The sequence below is a fragment of the Oreochromis aureus genome, linkage group 11 (assembly GCF_013358895.1).
Source record: "Oreochromis aureus strain Israel breed Guangdong linkage group 11, ZZ_aureus, whole genome shotgun sequence".
NCBI lineage: Eukaryota > Metazoa > Chordata > Actinopteri > Cichliformes > Cichlidae > Oreochromis > Oreochromis aureus.
Window position 1 is genome coordinate 21,711,106 of NC_052952.1, and position 24,807 is coordinate 21,735,912.

General features: G+C 40.6%; 1 protein-coding gene and 1 pseudogene across 3 annotated transcripts; both read right to left on the minus strand.

The window, feature by feature from the left end:
• Positions 1-450: 450 nt before the first annotated feature.
• Positions 451-7,029, minus strand: leng1 (leukocyte receptor cluster (LRC) member 1). 3 transcript variants are annotated; one of them, XM_031734108.2, is made up of 5 exons: positions 6,915-7,029; positions 6,467-6,639; positions 4,003-4,191; positions 1,646-1,935; positions 451-1,510 (listed from the first exon to the last, which is right to left on the minus strand). In XM_031734108.2, the coding sequence occupies exons 2-5, from the start codon at positions 6,596-6,598 to the stop codon at positions 1,291-1,293; spliced, it is 831 nt and encodes a 276-aa protein (XP_031589968.1). In that variant the 5' UTR covers positions 6,599-6,639; positions 6,915-7,029; the 3' UTR covers positions 451-1,290. The 3 variants fall into 3 exon arrangements, with proteins under 3 accessions (XP_031589968.1, XP_031589967.1, XP_039476032.1); XM_031734107.2 differs by having other exon boundaries at positions 6,847-7,028; XM_039620098.1 differs by having other exon boundaries at positions 6,948-7,023.
• An 8,438-nt stretch (positions 7,030-15,467) lies between these two features.
• On the minus strand, positions 15,468-20,347 carry LOC116315672 (annotated as a pseudogene).
• Positions 20,348-24,807: the final 4,460 nt, after the last annotated feature.

Genomic DNA, 24,807 nt, shown 5'->3' on the forward strand with positions numbered 1-24,807 from the left:
TTATTACAGGCAACCTAGGCCTAATAAACTTATCAAAAAGAGCCAGCACATATACCACCACAAACTAGTTATATCACCTATAAAAGTAGTGTTGTGGTGCAGGGTGGGTACATTTCCACAGCATATGCCTGTAAAATCTCAAATCCTTTGTTCTGGTCACTGTCACACACACAAAAGGTCATTTTTTCACAGCTGTGGTCTCCTATTAGGAAAAGCACAAGTGTTACTATGAATGTTAACGATGGCTCTGCTCTATTCGAGCATCCTGTAAACTGTGAGTGTGAGTCAGCAAGCACAGCGGCATGACCCCGAAACTGAAGCAGTCTTCATTAATTTCCACATTTCTACCTGTGCTTTTTCTTTTTCTGTGAGTGATGCATGATATACATTAAACACACACACAAAATAGAGAAACGGTCAGTTCGCTTCAAAGACGAGTAGAGAGAGAGCTTTTTCCTGGAAATAATAATACTTTTATTGTTGCCATCAACATTTACAGTGTTCTTTTTAAACCAGCAGTGTCAGAGAATACTGAAAATATTAATTATGATTTTTGTTTATATTTGATAATCATACATTGGGACTTGGATCGGCGAAGAGAAGAGTTGTCGAATATACAAGCAGTGGAGATGATCTTCCTTTGAAGCTCTCCTTTAGAGCTCTGTCATTCAGAAGGTACTCTGAGCACAGCCGCTACTCCTCCACATCTAAAGGAGCCTGCTGAGGTGGATCGGTCATCTGAATAGGATGCCTCCTAGGTTAAATGTTTTGGCCATGTCCTACCATGAGCAAACCTTGGGTCAGACCCAGAGCATGCTGGGGAAATTACATCTTTATATCCCCCTTTCTCTGGCTTGGGAAAGTCTCGGTCTCTCCCTCAGAAGAGCTGAAGGAGGTGGATGGATGCATGCATGAATGGAACTGGCCTAGAACTAGTAACTCACACCATCGCCGAAGACGATATAATGTAAATGTTTTTAGATGAACAGACTCTTTAGATTTTTACTGTATATGTCCTGCTAACAGCTGTTCACACAGTGCTGTCTTCGCTGGCGTGTTGAGCATCAAGCCCACTGTGATGGGCCATCTGCCCTGCTGATGCGTTCATGGGTAAAACTCTGAAGATAAATCTGACCTCTGCCCCTCATGTGAGGAACAAATAATAAATAAAAATAAACGATCACAATGCTGAAGGCTCAGACTTTCTGTTTGTATCATAGTGAGTTCACAGTGAGGCTGTACTGTGAACGTCTTTAGCTTTATTTGGAGTCTGTAAACAGCAAAGAGAGCTCAGGATTTTAAAATCTCATCTCTCCAGCTCTCCCGGTCCCGCCTTTGTCGCTTTCGGGCTAGTTCTGGGAAGTATGCACTGTTGTAAGGCCTCTCCCTCTCGCTCACTTCCCTCCCAGGCTCCTTTCCTTTGCCGCTCCTCTGCTCCAGAAGTGCCTGGGCTCTCCTCCTTTCCTCAGCCTCCCTCTGTAAACGCTCAGCACGTAACCTTTCTATCGAGCTAGAAGAGACCAGACAGACATTTTGTTACCGACCTGCTTTGATATTCACCACAAGATTGCTTTAATTTGACTTGAGCCTCAGTAAAATACTAAGGGGGATAAAACTTCCAGACAATCAATACTGGTATTCTTACCTCTCTCCGCTGCTCCTCTTTTCCCCTTTGTCTCTTTTTTCCTTTTTCTTGCTCTTGTGCTCCTTTCTGTCTTTCTCTCCGAGAGCTTTCTTCATATCTTTCAAAGGATCCAAACTATCCTTCAGTCTACGATCCTTCTTCTCTCTCTCTTCTTCACTTATCCCCTTTCTCTTTTCTTTTTCTTTGCTCTCCTCTTTGTCTTTACTGCTTTTCAGATACCACGGCGTGACCTCAGACCCCGGCTGGGGTCCCAATGACACCAGTAAGCCAATGGCTCTTTCCTGCTTCTCCTAGAAAACCCCACAAAAACAACAACAGGAAACAAATATTTTGTGTTATTTTTTCATTACTGTAGCAATAGACAATACCCAACAGATAGGAGAATGTAAATATCTGAGTAGCCAGATGGGACATTAACCTGTCTTTAACCTTCCAGGAGCTCCATAGTACTTGTTCCTAAGTGCAAATAGCAGAGCTAACTGTCTGAGGCATCATGTGTGCCGCATGCTGTGTTCTATTTGAGCAGCTCCCTCACATAAAACCAGCAGTGGGAAGATGTCAAAAGCAAACTATTTCTTGTTGTGTGATAAAGGAAAACAGTGGAAAAAAATGCGACCTGATACTCCTGACCTTATTCCAAGCTAAAGTCGAAAAGGTCTAAAAGAGTAGATGAATTGCTTTTTGATTTGTCTCTATCTTAGCTTCATATTGTTAAAACAGGAAGTTGTTGATGGGGTAGGAAAGTTTGAAAGGTATGAAACTGGTAAAAGTTTTTGTATTTTGTAGGTTTGGCCTGTGGGTGTGGGAAAATTAGTTTCTGGTGCTACATATAAAAAAAAAAAAAAAAACAATAACAAGTTTCACTTACATGTATGAAATTCTGTAGCCTGATTTAAACCTGCAATATGTAGAAAAAAAGCCTCCTGGAGACATGCTCTAAACCCAACAGGAAGTCCACTGTTTTAGATGTAAAATGCTAATTTCAGGCAGTACACTTTATCAAACTCCTCTTAGAGAACTTTAATCTAAAGACCTTGGCAATGCTAAACTAAGAAGTATTTGAATTTTTGTTGTCTGGTGCGTCCATGTCAGCTCAGCAAATTTCGATTAGTTGCCACAAAAGCTCTTATAACTCAAATGTACACTGTCCGCTCTGTCCTGAGCTTGACGTCCTGGAAGTGAGTCTGGAGACATCTACACACAGTCAGCGCGACAGCTAGTGGCAACAGGAAATCAACATTAGGTGATAAATGGTGGCTGACAATATCTTTTTTGAAATCCAAACACACAATACAGCAACGTGACATACAATTAGTAGGTGTTCTTGAAAGAAAGAAAGTGCTTATACAAAGTGTTTGGAAGTAGTGCATATACACATATGTATATACACGAAAGGTTACCAAGGAAACCAGAAACGTTTTCGAGAGCGTTTTCAAAACGCTGCATTTTCCATCAGTGAAAACGCAGTCTCAGTGTGGACAGGAGGCCGAAACGGAGAGAAAACGATGCGTTTTCAAACAACAACGCATTAGTGTGGACGTAGCCTGAGTGTAGCGTATCTCACTGTGCACCAAGGTGTTTCCCACTACACCACTTCAAAAATTCAACTTCCTGTTGAGTTCTGAATTTACTGAAGCAAAAAATTTAAATGAACTAAAACACAACAACTGTTATGGATATTCTCTGCCATTAAAACAGGACACACAATAAACTAATATACTTCAGCAAATCATTAAATAAATGTAAATGGTACTTAAGTGCCTCTGCTTTGCCATCAGCAGCATTTTGGCATTTTCTGACCTGTGATTGGAAAGCCTTGATCACATCCACGGGCTTTAACTTGTATTTATATTGTCTGTCTGAATTAATTTCCCCCCCGTCTCATGCTCCATCTATTTACGCTGCGTGCATACATACTGGCTCTGGGCTGCAGAATAGATTCAGCAGGTATGACGACAACAAGACAAAAATTTAAACTGATTGCATTAATTTTTAAAGTCTGGTGATAACAAACCGTTCAAATGACATCTGAGAAAACTACACCCACTAATGATGAGATAAGATAAGAATCATCTTTTCTCTGGCAACATTTCAAAAACATATATAGCATTTAGCATTTTTGTGACTGAGCTGAAAAGCAAGATTTTGCAGATCCACTCCAAACTACTAAAGGTTTTTAATGGAAAAAATGAAAATGTAAATGGTATTCAGCACTGGACCTGCAACCACAGACCATGCAGGACACTGAACCCAGATGTGGTACCAAACTAGCAAAATCTTTGCTATCATTCAGCTGCTACGTCAGAGCAAAAGAAAAGCGTGAAAGAGAAGACTGACAGAAGCAGCAGCACGGACACCTTTTCTTCTTTCTTTTCCCTGAGATACTCCTCATTCCCCTTCTTCTCCGAGGACTCCTCCAGGGGGAAAAGATTGAGATGCTCCAGAGCTCCACTTCCTCCACCCTGTTCCTCATCACCATCATCTCTGCTTCCTCCTGTTGACTGAAGAGCAGCTCGGGCTTTCCTTCTCAGATACTCTGTACGTGCCTGTAAACAATAAACAACAATTAAAGGACATTCATGGGCACAGCAAAGCTTATTTAACCTTCATAAGAATAAACTAAGCTCAAATCATATATACTTAAGTTTTCTACTGGTGCCAATTTAGAAACGTACAGCACATTTACAGCAGTCTGAATAGTAACACATAGGAAATGTTAGCATTGATTTCCAGGTGTGTGTGTTTTTTTTTAAATATTAACAAAAGACATCATACAACAGTAAATGTGTTGTTTTTTTACAATTGTAAAGGATAGGCGTGCACTGAAAAAACACTGAGTAATTCAAAGATCTGAAATTATGTGAAATTATACCATCAGAACTGCAATTTGAACAGCTCTTGCACATTAGTAATGCAGTATTTCACACAAATAAACCTGTTCAGTGATTAAATATTTACACAGTGTCGAGTACACAGTGTGACTTTCAAGGATGATTGCAACCAAAAACACCATTTACAGTCATTTTAGTGCCACATGTGAGCTTTATGCTTTATGTATCGGTGAGGAATTTTATAGATGTACTAGATTGGGGCTGTATGATATATCACAATACAACACACTCACGAATTTTTACTCTGCAATATTGATAAACACTATCTCAAGGTTTATTCTGTGGGCATCTTTCCATGGTATTTTTGAAGTCCTGTAATAAATGCTCTCATCAAGAAGGTTAGAAATTGTAATGTTTATCAAACCAATCTTAAGTTGCTTTGAATACAGCTTTGGTTTGAAGTGATTTTGTTCTGGATTCTAGTGAGAGATCTATTAGGGATGCAGTGACTGCAAAACTCTGGACCAAAACTGATGTTTATAATAACAACTTGTTTTGTTTTTTTGTAATTAGTATATTACATATTTTTACCATTAACTATCCACCTTTTTTTGCAGGTGAAATAAAGAAAAGATCACTACACTGTTTGAACATTAAGTCAGCACAAAAGTTAGCTGACACATCAGAGAAACAATGCTAATCAGCAGTCAACAAGGACAGTATCTGATGCTCATATACTCTACCTATCATAATGCATAAGTGGTTGCTAATATTTAGTCTGCTTTCACTCTGTTGTTTCATAAAAACAGGGTGTTTCCTGTATCAGTGTGGGCCTTTTAAGGGGTTCTGGACATCTGGGTTACGTTACGTATCAAAGTTCTATATGTTTTCCAATACATCTTGTCTATTTGATCAACAAAAATCTATTTTAAGCTTTAGTAAGTTAAATGAAATGGTTAAAAATGTTTTTTAGTCACAGTGGATGACAAAAAACCTTCACTGATGGGCTCAAAGCTTCTTTAAATACAGTAAAACCCTAATAATCTCTGCAATGCAATACATAAGTGTAGCAAAGAACAATCTGTTCTCGCATGATAACATTTTATTCCGGCCCGCTACATTTTACACCCTGTGATACTGAGCTACTTCAATGTCATCTCACGTTTCCTGTCCTTTACTTTACTTTACTTTAATGTACAGTACTGACATTACTTTTTGGGGTAACTTTTCTGTAATACATTTTATTTAAAAAAAAAAAGTCTGCCTTTTTAATATATTTATTTTTGCATCCCGCTATAAAAAAGCTTTAATATTCTAGATATTTATTTATTGTATAAAATGTAAATTAAAAAGAGAATGCATTAATTTGTATTATGAAATTCTTAATCACAACTGAAAACATAACCAATGTTTTAAGTGATTTTGTTGGCAGCAACAGATCTCAAAAAGTTGGGACAGTGGTAACAAAAGGCTGGAAAAGTAAGCTTAACTAAAAGGAAACAGCTAGAGGAATATTTTGCCTGTGATTTTTGGCATCACAGGCAGCAGTGCAGTAAAAACGCTGCATTCTCTGGGCCAAAGCCTATTCAAAATGGACTGACGCACAGTAGAAAACTGTTTCTCAAGGTACAACTTGTGCATTAGTGCCTATGGAACTGGAAGCTTGCACATCTGGAAAGGTACCATCAGTGCTTCAAGGTACATTTAGGTTTAGGTTTACTTGACTTAAAAAGCTACACTTTACACAGTATTCTAACTTTTTTGTAACTAGGGTTGGACTAAGAGCGTCTCAGGTAGGCTCTACTGAAAAAGGACATTTACTGCACACTGTTATTATAAATGAGTACGTTTTTTTAAGTTGTTCAAGTTAGTAACCTTGCTTCTGATCATATCTGGTTTAAATTTGAGGTATCCTGCTCAGACTACAAGGGAAACAGAGCACCAGGTAGGGTACAGTAACAGCACGCCACGGTCATCCATCCGGAGTCACCTCTTGCTCCGCGCGCTCCACGCGACGCTTGGCCTCGCGCTCCTCCTCTGCTGCCTGGGCCTCGTCCCTCCGCACTCGAGCGACGTTGTCTTTGTTGCGGACATGCCAGCTCTTCTTCGGAAGGATGTTCATTGTTCCCTTGGCGACTGTTACTACTGTAGGTTAGCAGTCGGCTAGCAGCGGCAAAAGTGGAAGGAAAACGTGAATAAGTTCCCCAAAGTAAAACCGCTAGTTGTGGAACTAAGTGCGTCAATGTCCCAAAGCGGAAACGTATATAAATATACAAAAACAAACTTTATATTTGCAGCTTTGACCTCCCGAGAGGCAGAGCTAACGAGCTAATGTTAGCCGATGTTTTCTACTTTCCACCTCTACTTTACCTTAAGGACTCAGCACCACGCAGAGATATCACATTTCCACAAATTTAGCAATGTTTTTAACATTTTACTTTCTAAAACAGGGCCCAGGCGTTGTCACCAACTTGCTGAGTGAAGAATTTCTCTTGTTGGACAGGTAGCAGGAGCTCATAGGAACAGGCAGACCCAAACAGGAAGTAAACAGTAGCTCCATGTTGAAGCAATAACACAATGGCGACAGCAGAGGGGGCTGTTATGTTTCTCATTTTATTTTATTATGTAAAGAAAAAAAATATCTGCTTTGAAGGACAGACATAAAAGGCACTAATCTATTTACATAGTGGAAATGCTATACTCTAATAACGATCAAGTTTTAATTCTCCTTCTTTATGTATTCCTTTAAAAAAAATCACAACTTTTAATACAATTATCTTCGTGCAGACGTGTGTGGTAAAACCTAGCCTGCATTAAATTATAAACATAAAAACAAGTCTTATTATGTTGTTTTCAAGACAGTAAATCCTTGCCCATATGTCGTGTTCAGTCTTGTACTCCTGCATGATGTGTCGGTATGTGAGCTTGCCGACTCGGGCTCTCAGTCTGCTTGATCAGGAACTGTTTGCTCTCCTGTAAACCAAGTCCATGTGAGAATCAGGAAACCATTTAACTTACTGTTTAAAAGTGAAGCCTAATGACTAGTGGTGCAACGGATCACGGTTGATCTGAAATCCGAACCGATCCCACGCCACGGTTCGGCACGCACGTGATCCGAAGATTCGAAAAAGAAAAAAATAAATATGTGTATGGTGCGCGTGGTCAGTCTGTCAAGCGGTAGTTATGGCCAGCGCTAGCGGTCCAAGTGGCGGAGCAGAGGAGTTTGCGGCATTTAAGCAGCCCTTTGCTGCCCAATCCGACCGGGCTAAAGCTATTGCAAAAGCTACTGGGGTGTTTAGCTGCAGACGGGAGGCCGTATTCCGTTGTGCAAAACAAGGGGTTTAAACTGTGATGAACGTGCTTGAGCCACGCTATGATATCCCGTTGCGCGTCCACTTCAGTGACAAGATCGTTCCAAGCATGTATGAGCAGGAGAAGTTTAAAGTTATGGCTGAACTGTCTCAGGGATCTTCTGTTGCTCTAACTACAAATGGGTGGACCTCCAGGGCAACGGAAAGTCACGTGACCGTGACCGCTCGTTATATCACAGCGGAGTGGTAGTACACTAGGTTAGATGAAACTTTATTTATCCCTCGGGTCGGTTCCTCCGGGAAATTCAGTTTCCAGTTGCACAGCACCGACAGAAGTTGCAGAATGTGAGCAGAAATATACCATATATACACACATATAAATACAAAGACATATATAAATACAGAGAATACAAAAGGGATAAATAGAATAAATAGGAATAAGAATACAAGGGAACGGCACATTTCAAGTATCGTGAGTCTATTACACCGTTGGATATTAACAAAAACTGTTGCTCCCCTCCAGCCAGGAGTTAGACAGTTTGATGGCGTGTGGGACAAAGGACTTTTTAAATCTGCTGGTCATTGACTCTGGGAGAAGCAACCTCTCACTGAACAGACTCCTCTGGTTGTTTATGGCCGTGTGCAGAGGATGCAGAGGATGCCCAGCATGGTCCATAATGTCCATATTGCACCTTAAGTTGTTTTTATATAAGTGCGTGGAATGAGTCTTCAGCTGAATGTTTTTTAATAGGCAAAAAATACTTAAATAAGTAAATGGCGAGTCGAATTTGTCTTTTTTTTTTTTTTCTATTTTTGCTGATCCGAAAATTGATCCGATCCGTGACTTAAAACCGTGATAAGATCCGACCCGTGAGATTTTTGATCCGCTGCACCACTACAAAACCAACAGCAAGGATATGGGGGGAGGGGGCTAGACAAAAATTCACAGTATTAACAGGAAAGAATAAAAAAAAAAAGAGCACAGGTTGACACACAATAGAGGTAATGATCAAAACAGTAGCAAATGGGAAATGTCATCATAGATTGTGGCAAATCTGCATGACTTCAATTTTTTAAGTGACATGAATAATGTTTGAAGTCATTGATGAACCATGTAAAGGACGGTTTTCTATTCCTCCATTTACAACAATGTATATGGTATTTACCTAACAGGATGACAATGTTAATCACAGTAGAGACAGATGGATGTTGTTTAGCCATATAGAAAATAATATCAGAAATATTAAACTGTGGGATATCGTTGATCTTGAGGGATAACCAGCTGTGTAGTTCTAACCAAAAGGCAGCTGATGCAGGACATGAGAAAAACAAATGGTGTAATGTTTCACAGGCTGAATCGCAAAATGCACACTGATTAACCTCAAATTTAAACCTCCTCTTTAGAAATTCAGACACAGGATATATATTATTAATTATCTTGAAATGAGTTTCTTTTACTTTTGGGGAGACAGGCCACTTGATGAATTTTGAGAACGCCTTTTCCATGAGTGACTGATCCCCATGAAGGGCCTGCAAATATCTACCTGAGTTAAACCCATGGAAAAGAATTGATTTGAAATTCACAAGGATAAATTTATTGTTACATTTACTATCATTTAGGTTTCAATTACCAATTTTTAAGTTTGGCAGCGCTGGATTGACCTCAGAATGTAGCATTGTGTTGCGTATCAGCTGCCTTAGGGCCAAAGGGATAGCACAGCAAACATTTCTGTATTCTTTTAATGGACAATTAAAGCTGTGTCTCTTCGAGGAAGATACATAATCCAATAAGGCACCACTCAAATCCAGCAAGTCAGTTACAAACAAGATACCACTCTCAAACCAGTTCCTGATAAATAATGTCTTTTTGTTAGCAGTTATCACTCTATTGTTCCACAGGGTCGACATGTGAGGAGAAAAGTTGGTGTGGGTGAAGTTGCCCCCCCCCACCTTCTTCAAATCAAACAAAATTGATGTCAAACATTTGTGCTGCTTTGTGCTGCAAAATATTTTGTTTGTGCTGCTATCATTTTAGAAATATTAATAAAATAAGGTCTTGATGCTTGCTTAATCATTCAGGTAAGTAAATCCTTTTGGGATTTACTTACCTGAATGATTAAGCAAAAGGATTTACTTCATCTAGACGTAGCGTTTTCAGTGGGAGAAACTTTTCGTCACTCATCCAAGTGACTTCTTCAGTCTCAGCTGACTGCAGGTTTCCCCAATCTTATAAACAGTACATTTGCACATTGAAGGAAACTAGCACCACTGAATGAACAATGGGCTGGGTGGTTAGTTCCATGATTGTTAGTATGCAAATTCTTATGACCATTGATCAACGACTACTAATCAAAGACCACTGATCAATGAGTACCATTCACAGAGAGTTGGGGAATGGCTGCAATCACAGCATTGTAAGATGGCGAAAGATGTACCCTTGGGCCCCCCTTTTCGATTCAGAGATGGTCAGCATCCTGACAGCCTGATGGACGAAGCTGTCTCTCAGTCTGCGGGTTCTGGCCCGGAGGCTCTTCAGTATCCTTCCTGATGGCAGCAAACTGAAGAAGCTGTTGAAGGGATGAGGAGAGTCACCTGTAATGGAGAGGACCTTCTGGATGAGGCAGGTGCAGTAGATCTCCTGGGGAGGGAGGCAAGAGAGGTCCCCACAATCCTCTCCGGTGCTCTCACTACCCGTTGTCATTTTTTTCCTGCAGAACCCAGTGCAGGAGTCATACCACACAGTGATGCAGCTGGTGAGGATACTCTATGGTGCCTCTGTAGAAGGTGCTCATAATGGGGATTGAATCTCTTGCGCTTCTCAGTTTGCAGAGGAAGTAGAGTCGCTGTTGGTCTTCTCCACATTCAGGGACAGGTTGTTGTAGCTGCACCACTCTGCCAGATGGTTAATCTCACCCCTGTAGTAGATCTAATCATTGTTGCTGATGTGACCTACCATAGTTGTTTTGTCTGCAAAGTTGATGAAAAGGTTGGAGCTATGTGATGGTGTGCAGTCGTGGGTCAGCATAGTGAAGAGAAGGGGGCTCAACACACATCCTTGAGGAGCCCCCGTATTCAGTGTTATTGGGCTGGAGGTGTTGCTGCCGACCAGTACTGTCTGCTGTCTTCCTGTCAAGAAATCTAGCAGCCAGTTACACAACGAGGTGCTGATCCCCAGCAGATCCAGTTTGTGAATGAGTTACTGGGAAATGATGGTGTTGGATGCTGAACTAAGGTCTATGAAGAGCATTCTAACGTATGAGTCTGTAGTGTTCAGATGTGTGAGGGCTGAGTGAAGGGGAGTTGAAAACGCATCATCGGTTGAGCGTTTTGAACGGTATGCAAACTCAAATGGATCCAGGTTGGGGGAAAGAGATCATTTGATTTGATGCATGACTAACCGTTCAAAGCACTTCATAATGATGGAGGTGAGTTTGACAGGACGGTAGTCGTTAAAGCAGGAGGTAGATGACTTCTTCGGTACAGTAATGATGGTGGAGGCTTCAATGCATGTGGGAACGACAGCCTGACCCAAATGATGTGTTAAAGATGTCTGTGAAGACATTTGTGAGTTCCACAGCATAGTCCGTCAGTGCTCGTCCAAGGATGTTATCAGGACCTGGAGCTTTGCGTGTATTGATTTTGGCAAGGGATCTCCACACACTGTCTGGGGATTGTGTCACCACGGTCTGCAGAGTGGGCTTGTAGTCTGTGATGGTTTGCATTCCTTGCCACTGCCTCCAAGTATCTCTGCTGTTGCTGAAGCTTTGCAAAATCCTCCTGGAGTACTGCCTTTTCGTCTGTAGCTGTAAATGATGCAGGTTTGCCCTTGCTGCTCTTAGGCTCACCTAATTCCCGGCTCTGAAGGCTGCATTTCTCAACCTTAGGAGCCTTTAAACCTCACCTGTGAGCCATGGTTTCTGATTGGCCTGGACAGTGATAGTCCTGGTCTGTGTGATATCATCGATGCATTTTGGGATGTAGGCAATGACAGTTTCTGTATATTCCTGAAAGTCTGTGGTGTTGTTGTGTGTGGCAGTCTTTTTAAAGATCTCCCAGACTGTGGTGGAAAAGCAGTCTTGCAGTGCCTCTAAGGACCCTACTGGCCACACATGTACCTGCTTACGAACTGGTTTGGTGACTTTGACCAGGGGCGCTTTACATAGCTTTGGTTCCTTGTTTCAAGCGCTTGAAGTGCCCCCCCCCAAGAGTGACACATAGAGTGGATAAATGTTTAGAGTTTTTTGTTAAAGTGAATGTTCAAGATGTTCCATAAATAAGTTAAGATTTTTTTCAAGTCTGTTTGCTCATGCAAAATGAAATGCAATTAATATAGAATAAAAATGAATGATATTTAATCAGGATTAATCAAAATTAATCCACAGTAACCCCATGATGAATCTGATTAAACATTTTAATTGTTTGACAGCACTAATATATATTATATATTAGTGTATACTTGCCTATTAGTATATAGGTTCTTTTTAAAAAGTTGTATTTCACTGTGCTAAATAATTGAAGAACTATTCAAATTCTCTCTGAATTTAAGCATTTCTTTGTTTATTCTGCATTTACTTCATTATATTGCATAAATAAAATCAGTTACAAGCTTAAATATAAAGTTGAAAAAATGTCATAGCCATGACTCAATAACGGAAGCAAAATGGCATGACTTACAAGAGCTGTCAAGAAATGTGGTGAACAGGAAATAAAAATATATTAAATAAAAACACACTTTTTTTCTTGCTGATGAATGCACTGAACTGTACAATGTGAACAGCAACTTTTAAGTCAACAAAGAGACTGCAGAAGTGCTGAAAAGAAGTGCATATTTATAACTTTAACTATAAGGTATATTTAATACCAACATACCTTTGAAGGCAAAGCATTTTTAATGTGTCAATTTATATGCTCTTCAATCTTTGCCCTGGCACTAGGGCTGAAGTGGGGCATAGAGGGCAGTGAAAGAGTCTTCTGCAACACGTGGTGCATTCCTGCAATTCTGGCTTTGAGGCAGAATTCAAAATTGATATGTGCATCTAAAACAGAGAGAAAAACAGATACACATCATATACACATTTAAGTTCAGGTTTTAGCAGAAATAACATGTTACACTTAGCATGTATTAGATTTGGGAAGAAAATTATTTCAAAACAAAACATAATTTACCAGACACTTATATTTGTGTCACACGTATCTATTGACATATAACAGACAATTTAACAAAGGTTAACTAAAATCTGGGCAATAAAAAAGCAGAACAGAATATAATAGAGAATAGAAGTATTTATAAATATATAAACCTCTTTGTGACGAACTTTACAATGTTGATGCAGGAGAACATACATGAATAAAGTGCAATATGCAGTAAATGGAACAATGTGCATGGATGTTACAGATTGTAAAAAGTAGTGAACTGAATTTGTTCAATAACAAGGAAAAAAACAAATATGTTTGACTGACAACTAAATGCTAACCAGAGGTGTCAAAAGTATACACAATCTCCAAAAGTTGAATCTGTTCATCTGGACGTAGCGTTTTGTGGGAGAAACGTTTCGTCACTCATCCAAGTGACTTCTTCAGTCTCAGCTGACTGCAGGTTTCCCCAAACCTTATAAACAGTACATTTGCATAATGACTGAAACCAGCCCACTGAAGGAACAATGGGCTGTGAGGTCAGTTCCTTAATCATAATTATGCAAATTCCCATGACCATTGATCAACAATCACTGACCAAAACCCACTGATTGAAGCCCACTGATCAATGGCCATGAGTACCATTCACAGAGAGTTGGGGAATGGCTGCAATCACAGCATTGTAAGATGGTGACAGATGTACCCTTAGGCCCCCTCCTCGATTCAGAGATGGTCTTTCCCTTTTCACGTAAATGGCCTCCTTGACTCCGCGCTCAAACCAGCGTTCCTCCCTGTCCAGGATGTGTACATCCTCATCATTGAAAGAGCGTCCACTGGCCTGTAGGTGTAAATAGACTGCAGAGTCCTGGCCTGACGAGGGAGCTCTTCTGTGTTGTGCCATCCACTTCGCTAGAGGTTGTTTGGTTTCCCCGATGTATAAATCCTGGCATTCCTCCTGGCACTTAACAGCGTACACTATGTTACTCTGTTTGTGTCGGGGGACCCGATCCTTGGGGTGGACCAGTTTTTGGCGCAGCGTGTTTTGGGGTTTAAAAGCCACAGAGACCCGGTGTTTAGAAAAAATGCGTCTCAACTGCTCCGATACTCCTGACACATATGGGATCACTACAGGTTTTCGCCTGGGTAGCGGTTGTCCTTCTCTCCTGGATCGGCTGGAGCTTTCTTTAGGTGCCTTTCCAGCTTTGACAAAAGTCCAGCTGGGATAACCACGTTTACTCAGGGCCGTGAAAAACTGCTAATGCAGGGGGATTTGAAGCTTGATAGAACCAAAACACAAAAGCCAAAACATAAAGCAGCTAATAAAAACACGGTTAAAAATCTCAGGTTTTTTGTCATCCAAAACACAGTTTACGTGTGGATGAAAGGCCCAAACCGACAGAAAAAGACAGCAAAAAAACAAACCCCGTGTACGTGTGTACGTAGTGTAAAAGAGTTAGTAGGCTATTTTATTGTATTGCTTCCTGTAATTTATTGCAGTTTACTTTTATTTTTTTAATTGTTTACAAAAGGTTTGTGGTGTGAAATAAACTGTAATGGAGTTTGAAAACAAAATACAGGAGTGCGTGTGGTTGGAGGATGTGTTTATGTTGGGGGAAGGCAAAGAAAATTAGCTTTGTGGTCAGCCAAATTAGGCTTTTAAAAAACATTTTGAAAATCATTTTGTAATGTGGAATTCAAAAATGCTGTTTTGAAAATAAGGTTTTTAAAAAATATTTTAAATACAATTTTTTAATGTGAAATACAAAAATGCTTTTTTAAAATGAGGTTTTTAAAAAATATTTGGAAAATCAGGCTTTTAGCTCTCAGTGAAACTCATATATTTAATTAAACACAAATAGTTTGTGTTTAATTAAAGAAAATACACATTCTCCTCTTCAGCATGACCTGCTCTTTGAACTGCTGGCATCGCTCATGTGTCTCCACTTCCCCTGATCTCCTCATTTGTGTATTTAATTCCTCTGTCTTCCTGTGTTCAGTATCACGTCGTCTGCGTTACCTTCCCTACCCCTTGCCACAGTTTCCCAGTTAAGTCATAGTAAGTCATAGTGTAGCTTCATAGTATAAAGTCACAGTGAGAGTCATAGTTTCCCAGTTTCTGTTAAGGTTTTCCCTCAGTTTAGCCTTGTTGTATTTTCGTGAGGGAATTTCGAATACGACCTCAGATCAGACAAGACAATGGGCTGAGTTTAAGGACACAGGCACTAACAGGTGAACTTACGGTCAGCAGTGATGCAAATGCATCTGCTTTAAAAACAACAACAACAAAAAACAACCTATGAATTCCCAGATACAATTGTAAAAGGTTTTGTGTCAACTTATTCAGTTGGTAGTTTCACAGGCCATAGACCCTGCAGCTAACACAAGGAGCCATGATCCTCCATCTGCCTGCAGCAGCAGCAGATGGAGGCAACCAGGACCAGATCATGAAAAACAGACCATGAAGAATATTCAGGAGCATAAAATAAAACTCTATGAATTCCCTGATAGGGAATCAGCTGACACTGACCATTGTGGATGCATCAGATTTTGGAGATGCAGTGGACAACAGCAACACTTGGCAACCAATCATTTACCAGACAGACAGCAAGTTCAAAGACTACCTGAACTGAGAATAAGTTCTAACATGAGGAAATGGGATTTATGACATCACTATGAGCTGTACCACAGTTCCAACTTGAGGAAATGGGATTTAAGGACACAGGCACTAACAGGTGATTTTTTTGTGACGCTGTTGCGTGTGAATAGGGAGGAACACACACTCACCATTATGAAGCATACCGACTTTGTAAGCTGGAGGAAATGGGAATTAAGGACACAGGCACTAACAGGTGATTTTTTTGTGACGCTGTTGCGTCTGAATAGGGAGGAACACACACTCACCATTATGAACTATACCGACTTTGTAAGCTGGAGGAAATGGGAATTAAGGACACAGGCACTAACAGGTGATTTTTTTGTGACGCTGTGGTGTGTGAATACACACTCACCATTATGAACCATACCGACTTTGTAAGCTGGAGGAAATGGGATTTAAGGACACAGGCACTAACAGGTGATTTTTTTGTGACGCTGTGGCGTGTGAACACACACTCACCATTATGAACCATACCGACTTTGTAAGCTGGAGGAAATGGGAATTAAGGACACAGGCACTAACAGGTGATTTTTTTGTGACACTGTTGTGTGTGAATTGGTAGGAACACACACTCACCATTATGAACCATACCGACTTTGTAAGCTGGAGGAAATGGGATTTAAGGACACAGGCACTAACAGGTGATTTTTTTGTGACACTGTTGTGTGTGAATAGGGTAGGAGCACACTCATCACTACGAGCAGTACCACAGATGCAAACTTGAAGTGATGGAATTTAAGATCAAGCCAAACTGTTACCACCCAGCCTTCAACGGACACTCACCGAGGCATAAACCGACAAACGTCCGAGAGGGTAACGAAATCAGTCAGGCAGTCAAGCGTGTTAGCTTGAAAGCTATGCTAGCATTACCAGTTTAGTTTTTGCCAGTTTGCGGTGAGACCGTGCCTCAGCTCCACCTGACCTCTCTCTTTAGACCAAGAACGGTTCAGTTGCCTTCTCCTGACAGCTTTAGTGTGCACACGCCTGTTAAATCTTTAGAACAGTAAAAGAAAGAGTTGGTATATCTGCAGAAGTCGCAGTGTTCCCCATTCTCGACTTCTGCCACACCCCATGGGTACTGACGACCTCTGACCTTCTTGCTGTTCACTTCGATAACGACATTGCTGCCAACCACTGCCAACGGCATTTTTTCCTTGATCTTCTGGACCAGCTTATTGTCGTCATCCTTATCTACATCAGGAAACTCGTAGATTTTAATTTTGTGTTCCTGTATTTCCTTCATAATCTGTTTTTTAAAAAGATGGCACTCTTCTGGGGTGAGTGTGTCAGCCTTTGCGATGAGAGGTATGACACTGACCTTGTCATGTAGTCTTTTCATAAATTCAATGTAATTAATGCCAGCACTTGCTGTTGTCAACCACATCGCCTAATCCTGGTGTGTCCACGATGGTTAGGCTTAGTTGGACTCCTCCCTCCTTTATTAAAACTTTACTCTATTCCACTTGAACAGTCTTTTTAATCCTGTGGGAGGGGCCAGGGCAGTCCTTAGAGTAGAGGTCAGTCAGGAACAGGGAGTTGATGAGAGTCGATTTCCCGAGACCAGACTCACGTACCTACCTACCTACCTACAACCATTAATGTGAACTGAAACCCTCTTTTGACAGGCTTCCGGTACACTTTGTTGGGCTGTACACTCCCCCCCCCCCCGTTCTAGCCTGGGCTGTCAAGCTGGAGGAAACGGGATTTAAAGACACAGAGAAGGGGGGTCAAACCGGAGGAAATGGGATCTTCCAGTTTGACCCCCATAGAAGGAAGGGTGAGGTCCCCCCACCCCTCAAAACCTCACCCCCATCACCTTTCACACCCCACCTTGCACCCACCACACACCACCCTCCCTCCCATCAAGTATAATGTTTTGATGTGTATAAATTGTAAATCATAATAAATTGCTTGATCACAGCTCTTTTCTGTGTTGCAGACTTTATTTACAAAATTCCACGACATGTGCCCCAGTGTGGTAGTAAAACCAGGGGAAAATGAAACTTGCTCTTGTTAAATACTGTTATAAAATATAATACAAGTGCGTATTTGCTAAGTATATATTAAAGTAATATTAAAGTGTAATATTAAATGAATTTTGTCTTTTTTATTTTAAAGCATTTTGAAAATGAGTTTAATTTGTCATTTGAAAAAGGTTTTTGAAATTAGGTTTTTAAAAACATTTGGAAAATAATATTTTTTTACTGTGGAAAATGTTTACGTGTATACGTGAAAAAACTGCTAATGGAGGGGGATTTGAAGCTTGATAGAACCAAAACACAAAAGCCAAAACATAAAGCAGCTAATAAAAACACGGTTAAAAATCTCAGGTTTTTTGTCATCCAAAACACAGTTTACGTGTGGATGAAAGGCCCAAACCGACAGAAAAAGACAGCAAAAAACAAACCCCGTGTACGTGTGTACGTAGTGTGAAAGAGTTAGTAGGCTATTTTATTGTATTGCTTCCTGTAATTTATTGCAGTTTACTTTTATTTTTTTAATTGTTTACAAAAGGTTTGTGGTGTGAAATAAACTGTAATGGAGTTTGAAAACAAAATACAGGAGTGCGTGTGGTTGGAGGATGTGTTTATGTTGGGGGAAGGCAAAGAAAATTAGCTTTGTGGTCAGCCAAATTAGGCTTTTAAAAAACATTTTGAAAATCATTTTGTAATGTGGAATTCAAAAATGCTGTTTTGAAAATAAGGTTTTAAAAAATATTTTAAATACAATTTTTAATGTGAAATACAAAATGCTTTTTTAAATGAGGTTTTTTAAAAACATTTGGAAAATCAGGCTTTTAGCTCTCAGTGAAACTCATATATTTAATTAAACACAAATAGTTTGTGTTTAATTAAAGAAAATACACATTCTCCTCTTCAGCATGACCTGCTCTTTGAACTGCTGGCATCGCTCATGTGTCTCCACTTCCCTGATCTCCTCATTTGTGTATTTAATTCCTCTGTCTTCCTGTGTTCAGTATCACGTCGTCTCATGTTACCTTCCCTACCCCTTGCCACAGTTTCCCAGTTAAGTCATAGTAAGTCATAGTGTAGCTTCATAGTATAAAGTCACAGTGAGAGTCATAGTTTCCCAGTTTCTGTTAAGGTTTTCCCTCAGTTTAGCCTTGTTGTATTTTCGTGAGGGAATTTCGAATACGACCTCAGATCAGACAAGACAATGGGCTGAGTTTAAGGACACAGGCACTAACAGGTGAACTTACGGTCAGCAGTGATGCAAATGCATCTGCTTAAAAACAACAACAACAAAAAACAACCTATGAATTCCCAGATACAATTGTAAAAGGTTTTGTGTCAACTTATTCAGTTGGTAGTTTCACAGGCCATAGACCCTGCAGCTAACACAAGGAGCCATGATCCTCCATCTGCCTGCAGCAGCAGCAGATGGAGGCAACCAGGACCAGATCATGAAAAACAGACCATGAAGAAAATTCAGGAGCATAAAATAAAACTCTATGAATTCCCTGATAGGGAATCAGCTGACACTGACCATTGTGGATGCATCAGATTTTGGAGATGCAGTGGACAACAGCAACACTTGACAACCAATCATTTACCAGACAGACAGCAAGTTCAAAGACTACCTGAACTGAGAATAAGTTCTAACATGAGGAAATGGGATTTATGACATCACTATGAGCTGTACCACAGTTCCAACTTGAGGAAATGGGATTTAAGGACACAGGCACTAACAGGTGATTTTTTTGTGAAGCTGTGGCGTGTGAATACACACTCACCATTATGAAGCATACCGACTTTGTAAGCTGGAGGAAATGGGATTTAAGGACACAGGCACTAACAGGTGATTTTTTTGTGACGCTGTTGCGTGTGAATAGGGAGGAACACACACTCACCATTATGAACCATACCGACTTTGTAAGCTGGAGGAAATGGGAATTAAGGACACAGGCACTAACAGGTGATTTTTTTGTGACACTGTTGTGTGTGAATAGGTAGGAACACACACTCACCATTATGAACCATACCGACTTTGTAAGCTGGAGGAAATGGGATTTAAGGACACAGGCACTAACAGGTGATTTTTTTGTGACGCTGTTGCGTGTGAATAGGGAGGAACACACACTCACCATTATGAACCATACCGACTTTGTAAGCTGGAGGAAATGGGAATTAAGGACACAGGCACTAACAGGTGATTTTTTTGTGACGCTGTTGCGTGTGAATACACACTCACCATTATGAACCATACCGACTTTGTAAGCTGGAGGAAATGGGAATTAAGGACACAGGCACTAACAGGTGATTTTTTTTGTGACGCTGTTGCGTGTGAATACACACTCACCATTATGAACCATACCGACTTTGTAAGCTGGAGGAAATGGGAATTAAGGACACAGGCACTAACAGGTGATTTTTTTGTGACGCTGTTGCGTGTGAACACACACTCACCATTATGAACCATACCGACTTTGTAAGCTGGAGGAAATGGGAATTAAGGACACAGGCACTAACAGGTGATTTTTTTGTGACGCTGTGGCGTGTGAATACACACTCACCATTATGAACCATACCGACTTTGTAAGCTGGAGGAAATGGGATTTAAGGACACAGGCACTAACAGGTGATTTTTTTGTGACGCTGTTGCGTGTGAATACACACTCACCATTATCAACCATACCGACTTTGTAAGCTGGAGGAAATGGGAATTAAGGACACAGGCACTAACAGGTGATTTTTTTGTGACGCTGTTGCGTGTGAATAGGGAGGAACACACACTCACCATTATGAACCATACCGACTTTGTAAGCTGGAGGAAATGGGAATTAAGGACACAGGCACTAACAGGTGATTTTTTTGTGACACTGTTGTGTGTGAATAGGGTAGGAGCACACTCATCACTACGAGCAGTACCACAGATGCAAACTTGAAGTGATGGAATTTAAGATCAAGCCAAACTGTTACCACCCAGCCTTCAACGGACACTCACCGAGGCATAAACCGACAAACGTCCGAGAGGGTAACGAAATCAGTCAGGCAGTCAAGCGTGTTAGCTTGAAAGCTATGCCAGCATTACCAGTTTAGTTTTTGCCAGTTTGCGGTGAGACCGTGCCTCAGCTCCACCTGACCTCTCTCTTTAGACCAAGAACGGTTCAGTTGCCTTCTCCTGACAGCTTTAGTGTGCACACGCCTGTTAAATCTTTAGAACAGTAAAAGAAAGAGTTGGTATATCTGCAGAAGTCGCAGTGTTCCCCATTCTCGACTTCTGCCACACCCCATGGGTACTGACGACCTCTGACCTTCTTGCTGTTCACTTTGATAACGACCATCGCTGCCAACCACTGCCAACGGCATTTTTTCCTTGATCTTCTGGACCAGCTTATTGTCGTCATCCTTATCTACATCAGGAAACTCGTAGATTTTAATTTTGTGTTCCTGTATTTCCTTCATAATCTGTTTTTTAAAAAGATGGCACTCTTCTGGGGTGAGTGTGTCAGCCTTTGCGATGAGAGGTATGACACTGACCTTGTCATGTAGTCTTTTCATAAATTCAATGTAATTAATGCCAGCACTTGCTGTTGTCAACCACATCGCCTAATCCTGGTGTGTCCACGATGGTTAGGCTTAGTTGGACTCCTCCCTCCTTTATTAAAACTTTACTCTATTCCACTTGAACAGTCTTTTTAATCCTGTGGGAGGGGCCAGGGCAGTCCTTAGAGTAGAGGTCAGTCAGGAACAGGGAGTTGATGAGAGTCGATTTCCCGAGACCAGACTCACGTACCTACCTACCTAACTACAACCATTAATGTGAACTGAAACCCTCTTTTGACAGGCTTCCGGTACACTTTGTCAACTTAGAGGAAATGGGCTTTAAAGACACACAAGAACATAGGGGAGGGGGGTCAAACTGGAGGAAATTGGATCCTCCAGTTTGACGCCAACAGGGTGGAGGGACCTCACCCCCACACCACCATCACCCACCCCCACCCCCCGTTCCAGCCTGGGCTGTCAAGCTGGAGGAAATGGGATCCTCCAGTTTGACCCCCATAGGAGGGTGAGGTCCCCCCACCCCTCAAAACCTCACCCCCATCACCTTTCACACCCCACCTTGCACCCACCACACGCCACCCTCCCTCCCATCAAGTATAATGTTTTGATGTGTATAAATTGTAAATCATAATAAATTGCTTGATCACAGCTCTTTTCTCTGTTGCAGACTTTATGTACAAAATTCCACGACAACATGTGCCCCAGTGTGGTAGTAAAACCAGGGAAAAATGAAACTTGCTCTTGTTAAATACTGTTATAAAATATAATCCAAGTGCCTATTTGCTAAGTATACATTAAAGTAATATTAAAGTGTAATATTAAATGAATTTTGTCTTTTTTATTTTAAAGCATTTTGAAAATGAGTTTAATTTGTCATTTGAAAAAGGTTTTTGAAATTAGGTTTTTAAAAACATTTGGAAAATAATATTTTTTTACTGTGGAAAATGTTTACGTGTATACGTGAAAAACTGCTAATGGAGGGGGATTTGAAGCTTGATAGAAACAAAACACAAAAGCCAAAACATAAAGCAGCTAATAAAAACACGGTTAAAAATCTCAGTTTTTTTGTCATCCAAAACACAGTTTACGTGTGGACGAAAGGCCCAAACTGACAGAAAAAGACAGCAAAAAAACAAACCCCGTGTACGTGTGTATGTAGTGTGAAAGAGTTAGCAGGCTATTTTATTGTATTGCTTCCTGTAATTTATTGCAGTTTACTTTTAGTTTTTTAATTGTTTACAAAAGGTTTGTGGTGTGAAATAAACTGTAATGGAGTTTGAAAACAAAATACAGGAGTGCGTGTGGTTGGAGGATGTGTTTATGTTGGGGGAAGGCAAAGAAAATTAGCTTTGTGGTCAGCCGTACCGCAACGGTAATGTTTTTCTAAAATTAGGCTTTTAAAAAACATTTTGAAAATCATTTTTTAATGTGGAATTTAAAAATGCTGTTTTGAAAATAAGGTTTTTAAAATACATTTTAAATACATGTTTTAATGTGAAATACGAAAATGCTTTTTTTAAAATGAGGTTTGTAAAAAACATTTGGAAAATCAGGCTTTTAGCTCTCAGTGAAACTCCTATATTTAATTAAACACAAATAGTTTGTTTTTAATTAAAGAATAAATTGTAAATCGTAATAAATTGCTTGATCACAGCTCTTTTCTGTGTTGCAGACTTTATTTCCAAAATTCCACGACAACACGTGCCCCAGTGTGTCGTGATCGACCCTCATCTTGCTGTGTGTTCTGTCCGTTTGCCAGTGTAAGTTCAGTGAATTTCATTATTTAGCCTGTTGAATATAAAGACAGAAAATAAAAAGAGACACAAATACAAGTTAAAATTTGGAATTTGTTTCATTGATTTGGAATTTGTTTTAAAATTGCTAATCAGTTGTATTTAAATAGGGCCCAATAACAAAAGCTGATTGAAAGTGCTTTATATTATAAAGACCGTACAGTGCAAGAGAGAAAACCCCAACAATCTGATGATCCCCTATGAGCAAGCACTTGGCGACAGTGGGCAGGAAAAACCCCCTTTCAATGGGAGGAAACCTGCGGCAGAACCAGGCTCAGGGAGGGGCGGCCATCTGCCGAGACCGGTTGGGGGACTTGAATCCACTTCTTATCAAATTTCTCTCTTGCTACGACATTTGTGATTTTATATATTTGGGTATTTATCTGAAAGAAAAAGACATGAATACTGAGTTGGTGTTCAAAGCCACCATTTCAAGTTGTGCGTTTAAACGGCTTGGTGATGGCTTTGGCCAGTGCAGTGAAAAACCTGACAATGGCAGACGGCGTCTTTTTCGGTTTTGACAGATGTTCAGTCAAGCTAGTTGCAATGAGTTTTACAGCTGTGGATTTCTGTAACTCCAGAGCTACTTGAACACTTTCTACACTCCCAAAGACATCGCGCAGGTCTTTGAGAATGTGCTTTTCAAGATTTTTAAGGGTTTGGGGAGTTATAATAAGTTCTTTATCCTGCAGTTGGTCCCATACTTCTTCCAGAACCCAACTGTGGATGTTCTCTGAGCAGCCACAAGTGCACATGATGTTTAATTTTTTAGCTATACGGCTATCAATCTGCAAAGGATTACTTTGATATAAGCTTTACGTACAGAAGCGTCTGGCACAGTATGGTCAGGTTTTGGATGGGATGTTGGGACACTTGTCTGTGGTTCTGTCACTGACTGTGTACCGCGTAATGCGAGCATTACGCTCTGACTCTGGCTCTCAGCCTGGGTGAAAAACCACCACCTCATGAGTCCCAAGAAAACTCTGACCTTTCTGTTGATGTATGCTCTTCTGAAACGATCAGGCAAAGTTTCAGGTGCCATGCCGGGTGAAGCATGGTGGTTGAGCATTTCTGTGAGCTGGTTGGTGAACTCCAGACTTTTGCCCATAGAAATGTTTTTAAATAGTTCAAGCTCACAGGTTTCATTTTCACTCGCATCTTTTACGGTCTGAAGCAGAAAATCATGAACAACCTGCTCCAGCGATTCACTGCTTTCGTCTTTCCCTGTGTTCTGAAATGTTGCCCTGATGTTTTTGACTGCGCGAAGAATTGTTGCTTTTGCAAACTGCTTCGCAAAGAATGCTTTTATCTTAGCTAAGGTGTTTTTTTGTGGCTGCTCCAATTTATCTTTAAATGATGCAGGAGTGATAACTTCATCACTCTCTGGGGAATTTTGAATCTCTGCCTCGGCTGAACGAGTGAGCTCTTTCGCAAACTGCTTACTCTCTTCGATTGTTGCTGACTTCAACTTGTTGAACTCAGGATCTTCAGTTTGATCCTGAACTGGGAGAAGTTCAGCGACAGCCTTTTGGATGACAAATTCCGTAGTTTTCAGAGTTGCCGTATTTAAGCTGCCCTGGGAGCCTATCATGAGTATCTCATGTTGGCGATCCAGCTGGCTATCTAAAATTTCAGTGTCCACCTCTGAATCAGTGAGGCTAACGGTATCAGAGCTCATGCCGACAGACTTCATCACTGAGATGAAAGCTTTAATCATTCTCCCACCAAAATTGATGATTTTGTTCAGTTGATTTGGAGGAATGATGTGCTGATCTTCTAAAGTTAAGCTTGTTTTACTGTCAGCAGACTGAGCAGATTGAACACTCAGCACAACCTCTTTAGCAAAGAGCTCCTCTAAGTTTTCGGTGCTATCCTCGTGGCCACGATTGTATGTTTTCAAAGCTTCCGCCAAA

Bases quoted from the DNA above. Each gene is read 5' to 3' on its own strand.
- leng1 (XM_031734108.2), bottom strand. From the start codon at position 6,598: ATGAACATCCTTCCGAAGAAGAGCTGGCATGTCCGCAACAAAGACAAC. The intron at 1,936-4,002 runs GTGTCCGTGCTG...GGGGTTTTCTAG, and splicing joins GGGAAAAGAAAGAAGAAAAG to GAGAAGCAGGAAAGAGCCAT. The intron at 1,511-1,645 runs GTAAGAATACCA...GGTCTCTTCTAG, and splicing joins AAGAGGAGCAGCGGAGAGAG to CTCGATAGAAAGGTTACGTG.